The sequence below is a fragment of the Ictalurus punctatus genome, chromosome 14, assembly GCF_001660625.3.
Source record: "Ictalurus punctatus breed USDA103 chromosome 14, Coco_2.0, whole genome shotgun sequence".
Lineage (NCBI taxonomy): Eukaryota > Metazoa > Chordata > Actinopteri > Siluriformes > Ictaluridae > Ictalurus > Ictalurus punctatus.
In genome coordinates this window covers 19,100,735-19,119,271 of record NC_030429.2, presented here as the reverse complement: position 1 = coordinate 19,119,271, position 18,537 = coordinate 19,100,735, and the positions used below count along the sequence as shown (strand labels likewise).

Sequence of the window (18,537 nt, the reverse complement as noted above, 5' to 3'; positions counted from 1 at the left end):
TCTTTTGTTCTAGAAATCTGTCTTGATCCAATTTTCAAATGTCCAGTTTCGGTCCCCACTGTAGCCTCAGATTTCTGTTCTTGAGTGACAGGGGTGGAAGCCATTGTGTTTTTCTGCTGTTGTAGCCCATATACTTAAAGGTTCAACGTGTTGTCCATTCTAAGACACTTTTCTGCTCACAACGGTTGTAAAGCGTGGTTATATTTGAGATACTGTATCCATTCTGTCAGCTTGAACCAGTCTGGCTATTCTTCTCTGACCTCTCTCATCAACAAGCTGTTTTTGCCCAAAGAACTGATGCCTACTGGATGTTGTTTTGTTTTGGTTTTTTGGTTGGTTTTTAATTGTATTATTTTGTGTAAAGAGACCAACGTGCTTGAAAATTCCAGATCAGCAGTTTTTGAAATACTCGAACCTGACCGACTTGCACTGGCAACCATTCTATGGCCAAAGTCAATGACTACGTTTACATGCAAATCATATTGCATTTAAGGTCAATATTCTAGTTTCAGCCATATTCCGCATTCGACGTTTATATGCGTACGGACATCAGAATATTCCTGTATACGTGGTTGCTGTACAGTAAGTATGCCTGAGTTGCCATTCCTAAATACCTAGCTTACAGCTAAGCATCTGTTAGCACCCACAATTCCCTGCAAACTGAACATGCGCAAACCGAGCATCTCCTTTCAGTGGATTTCCTATGTTTACATGCACATCAATATTACGATTTTAATCAGAGTTTGTCAATAATCGAATTAGTACAGAGGCGTGTAAACGCCACAGTCGGATCGACCGATTCAGATTAAGACAATATTCTGATTCCTCAAATTCAGATTCCCGCCCCTGGAATTTGCCAACAGAAATATGTTGCATGCAAAAAAACACCTTATTCAGAAAATCCACTGACAGGAGATCTATACGCATGCTCTTGTGTGTGTGCACAGATGCTTTGCTGTAATCTAGATATTTAGGAATGGCAACTCAGGTATACTTACAACAACCATGTATACAGGAATATTTCGATGCCTGTACGCATATAAATGTCGTATGTGGAATACGGTTTAAACCCGAATATAGACCTTAAACTGAATTTGATGTGCATGTAAACGTAGTCGATGAGATCACATTGTTGCTCTATTCTGATGTTTGATGTGAACATTAACTGAAGCTCTTGACCTGTATCTGCTATTATCTTATGTATTGCACTACTGCCAAATGATTGGTTGATTGGATAACTGCATGAATGTACAGGTGTTCTTAAATAGAGAACATGTCACAGGGAGAGGGAACACAACCCTGTAATCTTTCAATCCTCGAAGAACCCCTTTTCTTAGTATGTAGTAGACATGACAAAAGGGCTCATAACTAATAGACTCCTCGGAATTCAAACTGTGAGAATTTCTTCAGCACTTTCTCCGTGTCAGAAGGTGGCAGCACGTCCCTGATAGCGTTTCCGGTCTGTGCTTTAAACTTCCGGTGGAGCTCTTTCAGGCTCTCTTCGGCTAACCTGATCCAACATGGTGGGTACCTGACATTTTCCGTGGCGATAAAATCTGCTTCAATCCTCATTTTATACACACTGTGGCACACCGTTAAACAGTTAATCGTGTAGTAGAAGTGTTTAGGACTTTGGATGTGTGAATATTCAACGCATGTGGGCTTTATTTTGGGGGGAGAATTATTAAATATTTGGCAGAGTCTGGACGCAAGAAGACGTCTCGGTTAGCGTCCTGCTAGCTAACGTTGGAGGAGAAATAGGTTACAGTCTAATGGCTATCATTTTTTATTAATTAATAGGTATATTATTTGCTGTTTATAGTGCGTGAATCGTGTATTTTTAGTATTTTTTTTCGATTAAAAAAAAAAAATCTTAACAGGAAGCTGGAAAATAACCAGAGGCTGTATTAGCTAACACTTAGCTAGCAAATAGATGCTATATTTCTATTAGAGATTCTTCATTGCTAATGTTGGTGCATTTAACAGATAAATTCCTTCAAATGCACTTGTTTAGGATTGTCACTGCCTTCAGATACTACACCTCATCTGTTCTGTCACTCCAAGTGGCTCTAGCACGTTTATATGTATCTGACAGTAAACACCAAATGGCTGAAGAGTTAGTTTAGATTGTTACCTGGATTATGATCAACACAAGGCTTTTATAGAAAAGATGTTGGATGTTTTGATTAGTTTGGGGGGGGGTTGAAGTTCTTGTGTATATCCTGCGATAGGCTTGACTATTTCTGACGGATGTCTTTTAATCTTCTGTACACAGGGCCGTGTCAGGACAAAGACGGTGAAGAAGGCCGCTCGGGTCATCATCGAGAAGTACTACACCCGCCTGGGCAATGACTTCCACACCAACAAGCGTGTGTGCGAGGAGATCGCCATCATCCCCAGCAAGAAGCTCCGCAACAAGATCGCCGGGTAAGAGACTGACTGGAGTGACAAGTGTCGCTGTACAGCGGGTCCCCTGTATCGAAAGTGACTGTGGTGTCTGGTTGCCAGGTCATTGATACCACAGGGAGAGAAAACCGAAAGTTTTTCCCGTGTTTGCTAGACGTGTTCTTGCCAAACCCTGTATCTTTCACACACTTTACATCACACACTACTTCAAGAGGAGGTGGAGGTGGAGGAGTTCTCATTTTGTTATTGCAGTTTTGTAGCATTTAGTATGAACATGTTCTCCTTAAGGTTATCTGTAAGCTAGTGTGCTCCAAAACAATGACAAAATTTGCATCTAGAAGATATACGCGGAAATTTTTTTGTCTGTCTCTCTACCACTGATTCCAATCAACAGTTTTGATGACGTCATTCTGCACTTCAGGTTTTCACCAGATTTTCTGTCCAATCAAATGCTCTTTAGAACCTGAACATTATAAAAATCTGCATTTAGTGCCATACTGTAATTGAGATCACGACTTACAAAAAAAAATTCATTTCCTCGTAGGACTCGTAACCACCCCCCCATCTAGGAATTTTCTAAGCGCTCCGACTTGTACCACCTGACCATTGTGATGTCATGTGGAAACATTCAAAATGTAGTTATTTCATAATAATTCATATAATTGACTTATTGTCTTAATGCTGCTAGATTAATCTGAAAATAAACAAATGGCATACGATGCAGTTTCACATAGCTAGCACAGAGTTGGATAACCGTCGCATGATTCCGTGTCCGAGTAGACAGCTTTGCTGAATAGCCGTTGTTAAGCCAGAGAAATCATATCAGCAAGCAAGGGTCGTAAATATGTGCGACCGCCTGTTTTATTCAGTCTATTAGTTGGTTAAGAAGGAAACGGCTTCAAGTTGTACACTTCATTGCTCGGGCTCACGTCCATGATACTGTCGAGTAAAACGCTATTGGCTATTTAAAAGGGTGGAAGCTGCTCAATATGTCCCACCTTAACTTCTTTTTTTTTTTTTCTTTTTTTTTTTACTGTGGAAATTTGTCAGCATATCAAATATTTTCCCTATTTCCTAGAGGCATGAAGCTTTTTATTCCTGAACTTTTCTCCCGAGAGATCACCAGGCCCAGTTTGTCTGAATTAAACCTATTTGATTCATGTGTCCAGTCAGTCTAGCTATAAAGCTCAAAATGGGTTGTGATTTCCACCACTGATGGAGTTTTTAAAAAAAAAAAACTAAAAGCTAGTCTCCATCACTCAGTTTCATGATCCCCACAGTGAGAACTGCTGATCTAAATTATGTTCTGAAGCCGGGCTTTCCGACTGTTTCCAGCTCGACTAAACATAAACACTTAAAGCCGTTTTGAAAGGAAGAATTAGACAGTTTTCCCCCTTGTTTCTGTCAGTCAGTCAAGACTAGATGTTGAGCACCACATCTATAAGGTAGAGCTGCTCGACTTTGGCAAAAATCATGATTATTTTGAATATGTCGTATGCGGCACAATAATCGTTTTATCTCTTATTTTTTCATAATTGTCGAAGACCATAATCGAAATTGAAATCGAAAATTTCGATTATGAAAAAAAAAAGTGTGACCCTACTGAAAGGCTAATGTACCAAGAAAAGCTCGAAGCTGTCGGTTTAGCATTATACAAGGTTCACGTCTAAATCACACAGTTGTCATCCATCCGACGCAGCTGTAAGAGTTCGTGCTGTTGATGATAAAGCATGATGAAATAACGTGTTGTCTTGTGACTTTGTAGGTATGTGACCCATCTGATGAAGCGCATCCAGAGAGGGCCAGTCAGAGGCATCTCCATCAAACTGCAGGAGGAGGAGCGTGAGAGGAGGGACAACTATGTCCCAGAGGTACGTTTTAGCTCTGCTGGAGCATTTATACACCCTGTTTGCACCTGTTTGTTTCATGCGCCTTGTATCTGGATCACATTTTGATAAGAATACAAACCAGATGCTTAAATGTATCTCTGTGACTGAATACGCTTTGCTGTATTGCATGTGAAGATGCAAATTAGCTATTGTAGTAGAATAGATTTCCAGTGTTCCTCATTTTCTTTATGAATAAGTTCATTGCAGCATCAGGAATCATGATTTTTGTGCCACTTGTCTGTGTTTTTATAGGCACAGACCTCGACGTTCAGAGACGCATTGATTTACTCTTTCATTTTTATTTAGATAATCCCTGTTCAGATATAATCCTGATAACCAAGTGTAAACGGGGGACTTTCATCTGCTCCCAAGTCTGGACCTGTTAATCTGTGTGATATCGTGGCACGTCCTTTATCAGGATGTCCAGGAGCTTTAGGGCTTAGTTTCTCTCTGCACCTGTGATGTACAGCATCGCGTTAGGTCCAGCTTGCATTGTGTAATGCGAGAGAAAAATGCTGGCTGTTGCAGCAGAGATTTCAGGCAATGAGACGGTTCACAGGTTCAAAAACAAGTGGTCGAAGCACGTGTAATTCTCAGTGCGGCGCTTATGTTTCAGGAAATCCCATAATGTGAGTCAAACTTGTACTAGTCATATTCTCAAATTAACACACCACATCTCACACGTGTGGATTTAAGGTATCTCGTGCTTGGCTTGGTTTTGACTGGAATCCTACCTGAGAGATCAAGCCAAATAGTGTAAATATGCATTAATTCAGGGTTAGCATAGAAATGTTTGTGAAATCAGAACAGGCAGAATAATATACACTGGCTTGTTTAGACTCTGATATAGTAACGTGTTATTATCCAATATTGATCCTTTATAGATTAAGTTCAGTAAAATACCTCTGTAGTTTTCAAGGGAAATTGCAAACATTCCAAATGGCTTGCATAGTTCAGTAGGAGGGGGAAAAATGTCCAGAAATATATATTTTTTTTAACTATATTTAATTTTTATTTATTTATTTTTTTACATTTTATTTGAACCCCTTTCTCCTGTTTTGGTCACCCACCATTTCCCACCCACCCACCAGCCTCGGGGAGGGTGAAGGCTCCGAGACCCATGAAGCCAACCAACTGCATCTTTTTGATCCAGTGCGCATGCTGCGTTACACAGCAGCGTAACACCCTCTGATGAAAACACTCAAGTGCCCCCTCACAGAAACACATGACTGGCTAGTGTCCCTATGGGGGGGTGAGAGAATATTGCATCTCCCACCCAGAGAGCATGGCCATTTTGATCTCTTGGACTTCTGAATGCTTATGGCTGTAGCACTCTTGGGATCCAAACTACTAATCTCCAGACTATAGTTGTCTGGGTTAGTCTCTATTGATGCGTTTGACTACACAACTAAATCATAATGGGGTGGGGAAGAGGTGTGTGGTTTAAATTATTTCAGACTTCTCCTGGGTTTCCAGGCAACTGAAACATGAGTGAGTAAGTGTGTGCATTGGAGCTTTCACTTGCCTGGTGGGTTAACTAATGGGTTAGCTCTCTCTCTCTCTCTCTCTCTCTCTCTCTCTCTCTCTCTCTCTGTCTCTGTGTGTGCATTAAAAAGGTTATTGGACCTCATAGCTTGGGCAAAACACCAGAAATAATTGACAATTTATACGTTTTTAATTTAATGATTAGTTAATAGCATTTGAAGGTCTTTCCCCTTTAGCCTGGTCACGTATTACTGGAAAGAATAATAACTTAAGATGGCCACCGAGTGGACATGTCTGCCTATAATGACTTTGGCTGCAGTAATGTGCAATTTTTTTTTTTTCCCATTTGTTATGTACGCTGCTTCAAAGCAGGGCCCTGATTATTAGTATTTGTTTTCACCCCAGTTTCAAAATCCCTATTATATATCAATAAAAATCCTGCTGTTTGTGCTGGAGCTTCAACATATAAATGTTAAATTTGGTGACTGCTTTATTTATTGATTTGTCTCTTTATTTAGTAATCCAAAATATGAAAGTCCATTTTTGTCCGTTGTTTTCTGTTTAACCACATTCTGTGCTCTCCTGCACCACTCTCCTGTGATCTGTATCTTGACCCAGTTTGCTCTGTGCAAATGCAACACATTTGCACATGCATTAATTTTTTTCAGCTCTACCTAGTGCCTCTTTCTTTCTTTTTTTTTAATAATGTAATTTTATTTATTTATTTATTTATTTTACATTTTTTAGGTGCAGTATGTCGTAAATAATTTTTTTAGTTGAAGATGGCTGTATCTTCTGCCTAATTTCTATTATTCAGATATCCTTAATTGTCAAAGAACTGATTCACTTAAGCCTTATGAGAGTGGGAGAACCTGTTTTTAATGTGATTTTAGTGGAGTTTAATTGGATTTTTCACTGCAATAAATCTGTCCCCTTGTCAGTGGTTATATATAGGTGTTGGTGTTTAACAGACGTAAACATTATAATCAATATTTCTTAAAATACTTACAATTCAAACTACCACAGAGTTCAAGTGAAAATCTCATTGGATGAACAGAATGTAATCGCATATTATGTATGTGAATAATAACGTTCAGCACATACAATTGCTCGTTATATTTACTAAACCAGTGAATGAAAATTAATGTTTTCCTTATGAGTGCAGTTTCTGTGATGTGCTTCTTGTGCGGTGCCACTTCTGGTGTAAAATGGACTTTATCTGCAGTTCTGAGATGCCTGAATTTGTGTCCATCGTCAATTAAGACTTGAAAATGTGAACGTATCGAAAATGTATTATCGTTGTATTTGGGCATTAATTTTGTTACTTGTGGATGTAGGGCATGCCGGATACGGTGATTCCATTCAACATTACTAGTTGAAACGTCTCATTTTGGTTGAGGAAGTCGATAAATCCGCTCACAACAGAACAGGTGTTTTAGATAGAGCAGTTAATCCCAGATTAAAATTGCATTTCAGCTCCTTGTTATAATTTGGCTCCAACTCTGACCCTGTATCGAAAGTGACTGTGGTCTCTGGTTGCCAGGTCATTGATAATACAGGAAAAGAAACCTGAAAGTCTTTCCCGTGTTTGCAGGATTGCTTTGTTCCTGTCAGACCCTGTATCTTTCACACACATTAGACTGGTGTTTCTCAGTCCAGGGTCCTGGAGTACTGATGCCCTGCACAATTGCTTTCCCTGCTCCCAATTTACCTGATTCAGCTCATCAGCAAGCCTGAACTAGTTAGAACTGGATGAGTTAGAAGATGGAGAAGACTCAAATGTGCATGTGCATGGTCCTCCAAGAGCAGGATAGAGAACCGGTTTAGAGCATTAAGGCTTGTGTGTACCATTCAGACCATGTCCATGATGGATATTTTCACATAAGCTTTCACGGTTCACTAAATGCTATTTGTCTCTACAGGTTTCTGCTCTGGACCAGGAGATCATTGAGGTGGACCCTGACACCAAGGAGATGCTCAAGCTTCTGGTACGTTTAATTTCAGGTTATGGAAGAAACTGTGTACAGCGGGTCCCTGTATCGAAAGTGACCGTGGTTTCTGGTTGCCAGGTCATTGATATTACAGGGAGAGAAAACAGAAAGTCTTTCCCGTGTTTGCTAGACAACGTGTTCTTGCCAAACCCTGTATCTTTCACACAAATACTCTACACACATCGTTATCTTAATTTTTGCATTACATAACCATTTGCAGCTTGATTGACCGTAAATAACGCAGCCAACATTTTCAAAGGAATTGTTCGACACTTTGACCTCCTTGCCTTAGACACCGTCAGTCCTCTCCGCATGTCATATCACGTTCGGACTCCTCACTGATCGACTTGTGTTTTTCTGACAATGTTATCTATTTATCTATTAAACTGGCAAGCGTAGTAGCAGCCATTCGGAAGCCGGACTCCTCGGCACAGCTTCGGGGGGGTGGGGTTAGTTGTTTGTTTGTTTTTTTTTATAAATATAAAGGAGTCATGTTTATTATTGACTCACTCATGGCTGCTGCAAAAGGTTTGAAATATTAGACAATTTGGACGATGAGGTTCCTATTTGAGATGTATATTAAATACAAACGAGTTGTATTAGTTATCCAAACAATGTGGCTCCACATTTAAAATGGTACAAATCGAATGGCTGTATTATTTGCTGCCTAAACCAATGACCGAATCCCCACGTAATAGTAGCCTTGTAGCTTCAATTTATATCTGAACCAAACATGTGTTGGCTGATGGACCACATTTGACATGATGGGTACGTTTCCTCTTTGGCCGAGCTCGTCTCTGTTCTTCATATGTAATTACTGATGTAGCTGGATTGGATTGTTGATTGGACACGTTTCTGGTTTGTCTGTTCTTCAGAGTCGTCGTCATCTGTCTTGTTACAAAGACAAACGAACAAAAGTCCATAAGATCAAACCTGCTCATTCAACGCAAACGAGATTAAATTATGCGAGTTGTGTGCTTGATGTAGGGTCGTGCGATTGATTGAAATTTTTATTACGGCCTCCGACGATTATGAAAACAAAATAATGGAGATAAAACGATTATTGTGCCACGTTCGTTCATGCAATGATCTCGTTTTGTCTTTTTAAAAACCGTGCACCATTTTTCTTCACAGCAGTGCGCTTTCGCCCCTCCCTAAAAGGCCAAACTCACTCCCCGCCAGACTGTGGCATTTTTAGTTCAGCTCGAGCCAAGATGGCAGAAAGAGAGAATTTGGTTGACAAGAAATAGAAAACCATTTCAGCTGTTCGGAAACGATTTGGTTTCGAGGAGTCCGATGTGGATCAAAAAGAAATGACATTTGCTATCCTTGGAAAGCTCATTTCCTCCAGCGTAATGAGAGCTGGTCTAAATACGCTCACTACTTTTCTAGAGCTCGCTAATAGTGAGAAACTACAGGCTGATCTAAACCACAAGACAGAATTTCACCGGCTAAGGACGTTTAAAGTTCATTTCCTGAGATGCGATTCGCCAAAATGCATCACATGACCTGCTCCGCTATCTTATAAAGGAGTACAGTAAGAGATGCAGAAATTTCATGCAAAAGCATAAACAAATGTAAGCAGCTATTCATAGCTCAAGTAAAGAATGTACATGTAGAGGCATAGTGATCTAATTCATTTTTATTTTTACATTAACTGTGTAATAAATAAATGTATCGTGATAATTGTGATCTCAATATTGACAAATAATAGTGGTGATTTTTGCCATAATCGAGCAGCCCTATTATGATGTATAGTATGATATTCATACATATGATATAGTATGATGTACACTATATAAAATGGTGCTTGTTAGGTCTAGCATGTAATTACTATCGAATCCTCAAATTAACATTTTGTAGCGACAATAAAATAGACACTAAACTTAACTGCATCAAAGTTAATGAAAACTCAAACCATCCGTGAGAACATTTCCGTTAACTAAAATAGAAATGCGAGTTTCCAAATAAACGAAAACTAAACTGCAACTATAACGTTCACCTGCAATACGAACGAAAACTATAGAATTTCAGAGAATAAAACTTAGGTTTTTGTCATTTTATTTATTGATTGTTATTAAAATAGGTTTTCGTATATAAAATGCTGGGTGGTCTGACTTAAGAACAGCGGTTGGTCTGTCTCTTTCCGAATCATAAATAACCAGTAGATGGCAGAGCGATGTGTATTTGAACTCCTTGGCACAGCAGTGATTTAGTAGCAGAGGGCTAATGGCCAAATTAATAGGTAGGAAAAAAACAAAGATTAAAACTAACAAACGAAACAGGAATTGAAAACCCAAATACAAAACGAAATAAAAACTAGCAATATTTTAAAAACCATCATAACCTTGCTGTGCATATCTTACATTATGTGTGAGAAAACCTTTAATGTCCCCTACAGGCTTCTGCACATTTCACTTTGTCCTACTGCAATGCCACTGTGTGTGTGATGAGATGTTTCACAAGCTTCAGACCAGCTTCACACAGGAAATAGCTGTCAGATTGGCTCTTTAAAAAACAGAGCATGTCTTTGACTTGGTACAGTTAGTAAACCAGATGCCTGTTGAGGGTTATTGGAGTTATAATTTCATTTGTTTAGAAAGAAAAACACTTGCACTAGCTCAAATGGAGCATGATGAAAAACACTTGGCACGCACTTTGATTCGTATTTCAAGTTTTCTTTGAATGTTTTGATTCCTTTCTTTTACAGAAAGTATTTAGAATACATGTTTAAAATCATTTGAATTTGTCTAATAGAATGTAAGTAAACGTTTTCTTTTGTCAGCTGTAGTGTTTTAACTTGTTCCGTCTGTTCCCCTCACAGGACTTCGGCAGTCTGTCCAATCTGCAGGTCACCCAGCCAACAGTCGGCATGAACTTCAAGACTCCTCGAGGGGTCTAGGTGTTTGTAATATATCTCATAATAAAACTTTGGAAAACAAGGACCTTGAGTGTGTGTGATGGTTGATATTGGTATTTGTGGTTTGAGGTCTCAACTGAAAACTGATGCTGCACCACCCCACATCTCTGAAAGGGGACTTTCCCCAAGTAATTCACTTCATTTTTGTGGTTTGTTTGTTGTTTTTTCCCTGTGGTCCTGCTAGTCTGTTGTGTATGACCAATGGTGATTAAAATTAAGATGAATGGAAGTATCCACTAGATTAATTTGTAGAAAGAGGATGTAAGAGTTGGATTCAGACGTCCATGGTTCTCTGTAATGTAAACATCAGCAACCTGGACTGAAATAAAGGAATATAATTGTCCAGAAAGAATACAGTGATATACCTCATACACATTACACCTTGATTTAAGAAGTAATAATTTTTAATCCTGTAAATTTTCCTTGAATAAATTCTTTAACTAACCAGCTTTCTGAGCAGAAGGTTTAAGACACAAGGTTTACAGGGTGTAGATGTGACTAGTGGTGCCATATGGTGTTTTATAGCAGAGGTCAGCTGGCCTTGTTATTCAGTGGAGAGATGTCAACGTATCCTTATCCGTGTAAGTGATGTTCCGGGTCATGGAGACGCATTGTGCTTCCAGACAAGCCTGAAAAGTAAAATGCTGTATTGTCCGGCTTCATAATTCTCAGGGGGTGACGTTTGAGCCTCCCGTCCTGGACTCTTCTGCAGTGAGGTAAGATCTGTGGCTAGTTTACACCTGCGATATCTGCTGTTGCTGCGATTTTTATTTTTTTTATTGGAAAAAAAAAAGAAGCTCCATTTAATACACGTGCAGCAGGTTTAAAGTGATGAACGCTACCAGCGAGTCCTGATGAGAACTGTACGTGGTGAAAAGCTGACAGGAAAAAATGAGCCATTCATTTATAATTTTATTAAATCTGTCAATGAAAAACAGACAAGAGATGTAACCGTGAATGTTGGGGAAGAACAGTCAGCATGGCTGAAGTGAGAAATCAGGAGCTTTCGGTGCAAAAATTCACTATTATTGCAAAAATGTTTGATCAAATTTGATCAGCATCGCACTAGTCCATACAGAGCAGCACTGTTCACTAACGAAGGGGGAGAATGACAGAATTTAAAAAAAAGCAAAAAACGAATGGCAATAATAGTAATCATAATTATATCATAATTACAAAAAATTTAATTTTTTTTAAAAACATTTCTAAACGGACAAAACACAATCACCTCGATAATAAGACGATATTCGGTCACCGTCACATCAGAAGTCATTTTTTTTATTAATTTTTTTTAAATATTGTTTTTAAAAATACTTCACCATCTACTTATACTTTTTTTATTGCGAAAATAGGTGATGAGTGATGGAGCTGGAGGGCAGAAGAGGGCCGTTGGCACTGAGAGCAGGCTGTAGTATGTGTGTGGGGTTGTTTGTCCTCTTCTCACACACACTCCAGCAAGGACCTCCGTTCAACGAGGCTCCTCCCTTTATTTAAACTGTATTTCTGTTTCGCAGTGGACTAGATGTCGGTTTGTAGAGCGCTCTGTACACTGATCATAATCCCTGAACAAACGCAACGCGAGTGCAACCTCAGTCTTGTGGTGGTGTTTTGTTTTTTTACACCTCGGACAGAACTGGACTGATTTGGGGCGGTCACGTGAAGGTGCTGCGGGGAAAAAAAGACTTTTTTTTTTTTTTTTTTTACGCTTTATAATGGTAGGAAGCATACATGTGTTCGAAAGAGTTGTGGAATTCTTAAAGAGGACGTATTGACAGTACATGGTTCCAACAAGAATCCTCAACATCGATTCTTTGACCAGTTTTTCCAAAAACAGCAGAATGAAACAAACGAATGAAGTAGAAGAACCTCAACAGGAGTGAAATGCGCACTCATATTCTCCCCCTCAGGTTCTCCATGCTTTCGCTAGCTCAGAGAAACACCACAGAGAAACGAAAGGAGGCAGTCTGCAGAAGTCTCTCGGACTTCTGTTCGTTTCACACGCTCTATTCCATCCAGAGGCAACAGTGTGTCTCTCTGTGTTAGGAGTCTCCTGTGTGTCTGCAGGGGCCTGAACAGTGGCATGCAGCTCTGATGGGAGGTGTTGGTAGATTTTGGGGTTGAGGGAGGGCTGTAAACAGTTCTGTGGCAGGCCCTTGGCTCAAGGGGTTCTGTCTCTGTAAGGGGGAATAGAGGCTGAGAGAGAGAGAGACGTGAGAGACGGTGGCCTACTTCCATCAGAAAAGGTAATAGCAGTAACACTGACATAGCAATACACACTCATGATTTTCAAACATACACCGTAATCAGTTCCACCGGCTCACAGTGACGACGATGTCTGAGGTTCTTTAATGTATTTGGAGCCAACTGGAGTTTGAACACTGGAGTATTGAGACAAGCGAACGCAGTTATTTTGAAAGTGCTTCAAGGACATTTTGGCTTCTCCCCCCCCCCCCCCCCCCAGAAGAAGAAATTCTGGTGCTGGCCAACGTGTCTTCCCAACGGGAATGATAAATTGTACCGGACAAACTGGGAAAAATATCCAGTCATCTCTTTCTCTTTGTCTAAATGGATGAGATTTCTGCTTCTCTGTAGGTGAAGCGACGCTATCAGATGGCTCAGAGACTACGTCATGCTCCTCCTGTGTTGCGCTGTTGCATGCTGGCTTGTCTTGTAATGTTTTAGTTATGTACCACACACACGCACACATACAAACACATTACAGGAGAAACGTGAAAAGTGAAAAATATTTGCGCAGACACAGAGACCTTATTTAGGTGTGCAATTGCGAACATACTTTATCTAACGTATGTCTACTTCGTGTTAATGTTTTACCAGACATGCTGTGCAACAATTTGTGATTTTGTTGGACATTGGGAATTTTTAAAGGTCAAACACCTGTATTTACCGGCTAACGGAAACTCTGATCCATACATTTATTCATGTCTGGGGGCAGTTTATCATAGACAATCCACCTACTGGTACAGTATGTGGGAGGAAACCGGAGAACCCAGAGGAAACCCATGCAGACGCAAGGAGAAAGTGGATCTTCTCCCAGACAGTAACCAGAGCTCAGGATTGAACCGGGGACCCTGGAGCTGTGAGGCGGTAACGCTAACCGCTGTCTCTTAATGCTTGTTTTGATGGTAGTTACACTCCATTGTTCTTCCATTGCATATTTCATCTCAGGTAATTTTTACAGGATACAAAACATCACTCTGTTCATCCATCTGAAAATGGAATTTGAGTTAATGAGCAGCAGTGTGTGTGTGTGTGTGTGTGTGTGTGTGTGTGTGTGTGAGTGAGTGAGTGAAGGTGCAACAGAGTGTATAATGAATCCAGATTTCCAACTATAGTAGCTGACTACAACATGGTCCAGTCTTACATTAGTCTACACACACACAGCTTCCTTCCCCCATTCTCTCTCTCTCTCTCTCATTCACTGTCTCTCTCTCTCACTTTCTCATATTCACTGTCTCTCTGACCTCTTTCTCCCCCCAGACTGAGAGCGGGGTGCAGTCCTAAAGCCTGCCACTACGGGGAATGAGCTAGCTGTGGGAAGGTGCTACGAGTTCAGCCACAGATGATTGAGGCAGTCTCTTGCGGAGGCGCGTTTTTCTGGAACCATCTCCAGCATGGGCAACAGGAAGTTTGTGAAGTGGCCGGCGTCCTCGGCTGACCAGCCGTACTTCTCCACCAGGACGTCAAACAGAGACCACGGCTTAAGTTTAGTGATGTGCCGCAACTCACCTACAGAGGAAAGCAGAGAGAAAGCTGGATATAAAAATGCATTTATATCAGCAGCCAAAGAGACTTCACTCTCGATAAATCGGTGTCTTGAATGTATGATTTTTTTTGCGCAGATGGTCCATGGTGCAGTCAGCGATCAGCGAACTACACTGAGCATTTCCAGTAGCTCTCTTGTTATGTGATGATCATTTGAAAAGCACACTAATCACAAGTAAAAGCACTGGCTTGGTATCAGCAATGCAGTCATTATTATTGGTAGTACACTGATGGCCCACAGTATTTAACCCTTGTGTTCTTGTGTTCCAGGCACCTTAAGGAAATACTGCCCTCCTTGTATTATATTATATAAATATTAGACTGATCAATATTAATTGGATAAAATGTCTGCTAAAAGCTGATTCACTGAAGGTGGCCATGTTTTTGAAGTAACACAACAGTAAATAAAATCCAGTTGCAGATCATCAGAACAATGCAGCACACCGAAGCTTAGCTTTATTGGACTTTTGGTTTCTGAGAAACAGCTATTTGAACTATCCATACCCCAAACACACGTCCTCATAACATATGGAAATCCAGCAACCAGTCCTCTGTTTTAGTAAATCAACCTATTAAGATTGACTGGCATGTGGAGGCCATGCTATTTGCAAATCTTAACATGTTTGTAATAATTATTGAGTATTAGATTAGAATAATTTGACACCAATTATGCAAATGATCATCAATTTGAGTGGGTGTGGCTAAAAGGTCCAAACGGCAAATTAATGTGTTCAGCCAAAGGATTAGGGGGGAAAAGAAAACTTCAATTTGAATCCTTTTTTTTTTTCTCTCCCAGGGATACACTGGGAAAAACACAAAACATGAATAGTGCCCCTAGTGGCCAGTTGCACGGATTACTAGTGTGTCCCTAAAGGAAGTTTCATGACAATATGAATATTGAACGTTCATGTCAGTGTTAGCGCTGTTAAATGCCTGCTGAAATCTGATTGGTTTTAGCAGCCATGTAAGCCACTTATAGAAATGCAATGCACCAAATTTCATCTCAATAGGACTTATGGTTCCAGAGAAACCATTATTTGAACTTAGCCCTGCCCCTTATATGTGGCCACTCCTGGAACTTTGTATGACCTCAGAATGTTATTCTGTATGAATCGTTCAGGTTTCATGTCAATCCATGCAAACAATCATGAGTTAAAGCTGTTTAAGTAAATTAGGCTCTGCCTCACAAGTGTTGATTGGCATGTTATGGTCATATTGTTTAGAAGTGTCAACATGTTTTGATAGTTTTTGAAGGGTCCGCTATTGTGTGTAGATTGACACCAATTTTGTGAAGATTGGCCAAAAATAGGTTCTGCATATTAGGCAAATTAGCACAAGGTCTAAGTGGGTAGACCAAAATGGTTCTTGAGAATGTTTTGTTCAGTGGAATCAGCTCTTTGTAGGACTTGCCATTCCTGAGATATAGACCAGAGCATAAAACCTTGTGCTATTGTACCACCATCAGGCCTACGTGGGTCCCTTAGTTTGCCTGAGTAGTAGGGGCCATACTGCAACTTTCCATGAAATTTGGTGTTTCTATGTCTTATGCTCTTTCCTCTCCATACTCTTTAGTGGAGAATCATAATAAGAACAAGAAGAGGAAGAAAAATCCAATTCAAATACGATAGGCTTCCAGCACTTTCAGTGCCTGGACCCCTAACAAGTCTTTCTGACCCAAACAGACCACAAGGGTTAATCAATAGGCAACAGCCTTCAGCACCATCACTGTATGAACAAGGATTATATAAAGCATCAGTATGTATAGAAGTACATATGTCCAGCAATTACATGAGAAAATTTGCTACTGGTATAAGATTTGGAGATTCATGAATTCATGTCTGAGGGCTGTAACCGTGCACGTTTTTGTTATGTTTATAGTCTCCAGTTGAAGCCCTGGCATTCATGTGGCTGGTTCTTTAGGTGCATTTCCACAAGAGGAGTTGGGATTTGTTTTAATGGGCTGCAGAGTCAGGGAACCGCTCTAGATCCTACTGCAGAGTAGCTACTATTCTGCTACTCGGTAATTGCTGGAGTGGAGTGTACTGTAAACATACCTAACAATCTCTCCTTCTCTTTACCTCTCTCTCCCTCTCTCCTTCTGTCGAGCCACACATGATTTTATGGAGATCCTGACCCTTTCTGCTCTCCGGACCTCTCCCTTTTTCCTGACCACCGGCTCGCTCAATAGGGATAAATTCACACACTTAAAATCTGCATCCTGTGTTTATATGTTTCTGTAAAACTGCTTTGAGGCAATGTCCATTGTTAAAAGCGCTTTACAAATAAAACTGAATTGAATTGAAGTGTACTGGTGTTTGGTTTGATGGTTGGTCAAATTCATAGAATGACCAATCCTCTTAACCGGCATTTTTAAAACCTGTATTATGTTAACATGCAGTTATTAAAACTTGACTTCCTATGTACGAGGAAAACCAGCAAAGAACATTTCCAAGCTTTGAGTTTTGTACATGCTTGAATACTGTTGCTTCCTGCTGGAAGGTTTAAAAAGCTACATTAATGTTAACTTAATCTTCACTGTGTTGTTGGATTGAAATTGTGGATTTGCCCTGCAGTTTGATCCACTTCTGTTATTTAATATAATAATTACTGTCAGTGAAGTGCTATGGAAATGCAAAGCAGGAACTGCATAGTACTTGTTCAGGATAGCTCCAAAACTCATAACTTCAAGAACCTCTGGATGTTTTGTGGAAACATGCCTTGACGTTTAGGCCTGTCATCTAATGTTGTGTTTCTTAATCAGTTTGAAGTGTGATTTCGGTCTATGGATTGTTGGGATTCCTGTCTTGTTGTTTTGTTTTCTTATTCTAGGATTTAGTTCCTGTGGACTTGAAAATGGGGAGCTCTATTACCTTTCTTTGAGAAGAACTCAATGCTGTATTTTCCTGCAGCGATGACTTTACGTGGGACTTTCCCCAGCAGCTCCATAATGAGAGCGATGTGGTCTGACCACCACGCACACCAACACACAAACACAAACACACAGACAACAAAACACGCACACAGACATCAGTAAAACATGCACACACACACACACACACACACATTTCTGCAGGAGGACGAGTAGATGCATGGCAGTCTAGCTCATGAACAGACAGACACGATTCCTGTGAAGTCCTTGTGACGAGGATCTTACAAGCTGCCTGCCTGCATGACTGTGTGATAATTTGCAGTATCACACGCTAGCCAGGGTGAACTTAGTGTATAAAAGTCATAATAGAGGTAAATTTAATAATAATAATAATAATAAGGATGTCGGTCTGTTTGGAGTGGGACTGCGCATGTATTCGTCCTCCCTGAGTGCTCCTACAGCTACCTCTCCGGTTGAAGAACTCCCGAGAATATTTTCCAGACAGAGCAAAGTGGCGTGGAATACAGCCCAAGAGCTCTATGATGTGGGCTATGTGATCTACAAAGCAGAGGGGAGGAGGGAGGACAGAAGAAGAAAAAGAAGCGGCACAGAGAAAACAGTGCAGGAAGTATGGGTAAGAATGGATGACAGATGTTGATAGGAGAAGAGGGAGGCAGAGAGAACGAGAGTTAGTAATACTGTGATAAAGTACAGCGATAAACACAGATTAACTGGAAATACATACAGACACAAATTCTTCGTGCTTAGTTGAATTTCAACAAGCCATTAACTGAGTCAAGTCCTCCAGCATCGTGATATTTTTATTTTTTTTTGTTTAGACCTGTGGGGACTGAGACAATGTTTTGGGTGTGACGGTGCAGAAAATGAACTTAATAAGGGAATCAGTGGGAACGAGGGGAAAAAAAAAGTACACGGCCTGCAGGGTACAATGGACCGGAATTAATCATCTGATCTCAGGTGAGATCTCATACTGGGAAATAATAATACATTTCTGTGTGTTGCAACCTAGACATGGAAAAGTTGACTGAGGGGTTAAAAAAAAAAAGCAGGATATACTGTCTGTGTGCGTGTGTGTGTGGGGTTAGAGAAGCGTGAAAGGACGAGATTGATCTGAAGACAGTGGAGTGGGAGAGTGTCTGAGACTGGAGGAGGATGAGTGAGACTGAATGAAGG

At 40.3% G+C, this 18,537-nt stretch overlaps 2 protein-coding genes and 3 non-coding genes across 13 annotated transcripts in view; 4 read left to right on the top strand and 1 right to left on the bottom strand.

The window, feature by feature from the left end:
- Positions 1-1,509: 1,509 nt before the first annotated feature.
- On the top strand, positions 1,510-10,713 carry zgc:114188 (40S ribosomal protein S17). Its single transcript, NM_001200151.1, has 5 exons — positions 1,510-1,523; positions 2,276-2,427; positions 4,172-4,277; positions 7,703-7,768; positions 10,596-10,713. Exons 1-5 carry the CDS (start codon positions 1,521-1,523, stop codon positions 10,671-10,673), a joined length of 405 nt encoding a protein of 134 aa, NP_001187080.1. The 5' UTR covers positions 1,510-1,520; the 3' UTR covers positions 10,674-10,713.
- LOC124628928 (small nucleolar RNA SNORA71) lies at positions 2,472-2,594 on the top strand. Its single transcript, XR_006983697.1, has one exon. It is a non-coding gene; the product is annotated as a small nucleolar RNA SNORA71 (small nucleolar RNA).
- LOC124628926 (small nucleolar RNA SNORA71) lies at positions 7,287-7,413 on the top strand. Its single transcript, XR_006983695.1, has one exon. It is a non-coding gene; the product is annotated as a small nucleolar RNA SNORA71 (small nucleolar RNA).
- LOC124628927 (small nucleolar RNA SNORA71) lies at positions 7,813-7,938 on the top strand. Its single transcript, XR_006983696.1, has one exon. It is a non-coding gene; the product is annotated as a small nucleolar RNA SNORA71 (small nucleolar RNA).
- Positions 10,627-18,537, bottom strand: part of srpk2 (SRSF protein kinase 2) — a 61,657-nt gene continuing 53,746 nt past the window's right edge. For 3 of the 9 annotated variants that reach the window (XM_017484938.3, XM_017484939.3, XM_017484937.3), the window contains 3 exons: positions 17,809-17,901; positions 17,345-17,437; positions 10,627-14,438 (listed from right to left, as the gene is read on the bottom strand). In XM_017484938.3, the coding sequence (XP_017340427.2) occupies positions 14,254-14,438; positions 17,345-17,437; positions 17,809-17,901 (371 nt within the window). In that variant the 3' untranslated portion in view covers positions 10,627-14,253. Of the gene's footprint in view, positions 14,439-16,552; positions 16,655-17,344; positions 17,438-17,808; positions 17,902-18,537 lie in introns of all 9 variants that reach the window. The other 6 variants (XM_047159967.2, XM_053686010.1, XM_053686013.1 and 3 more) reach the window with 4 other exon arrangements.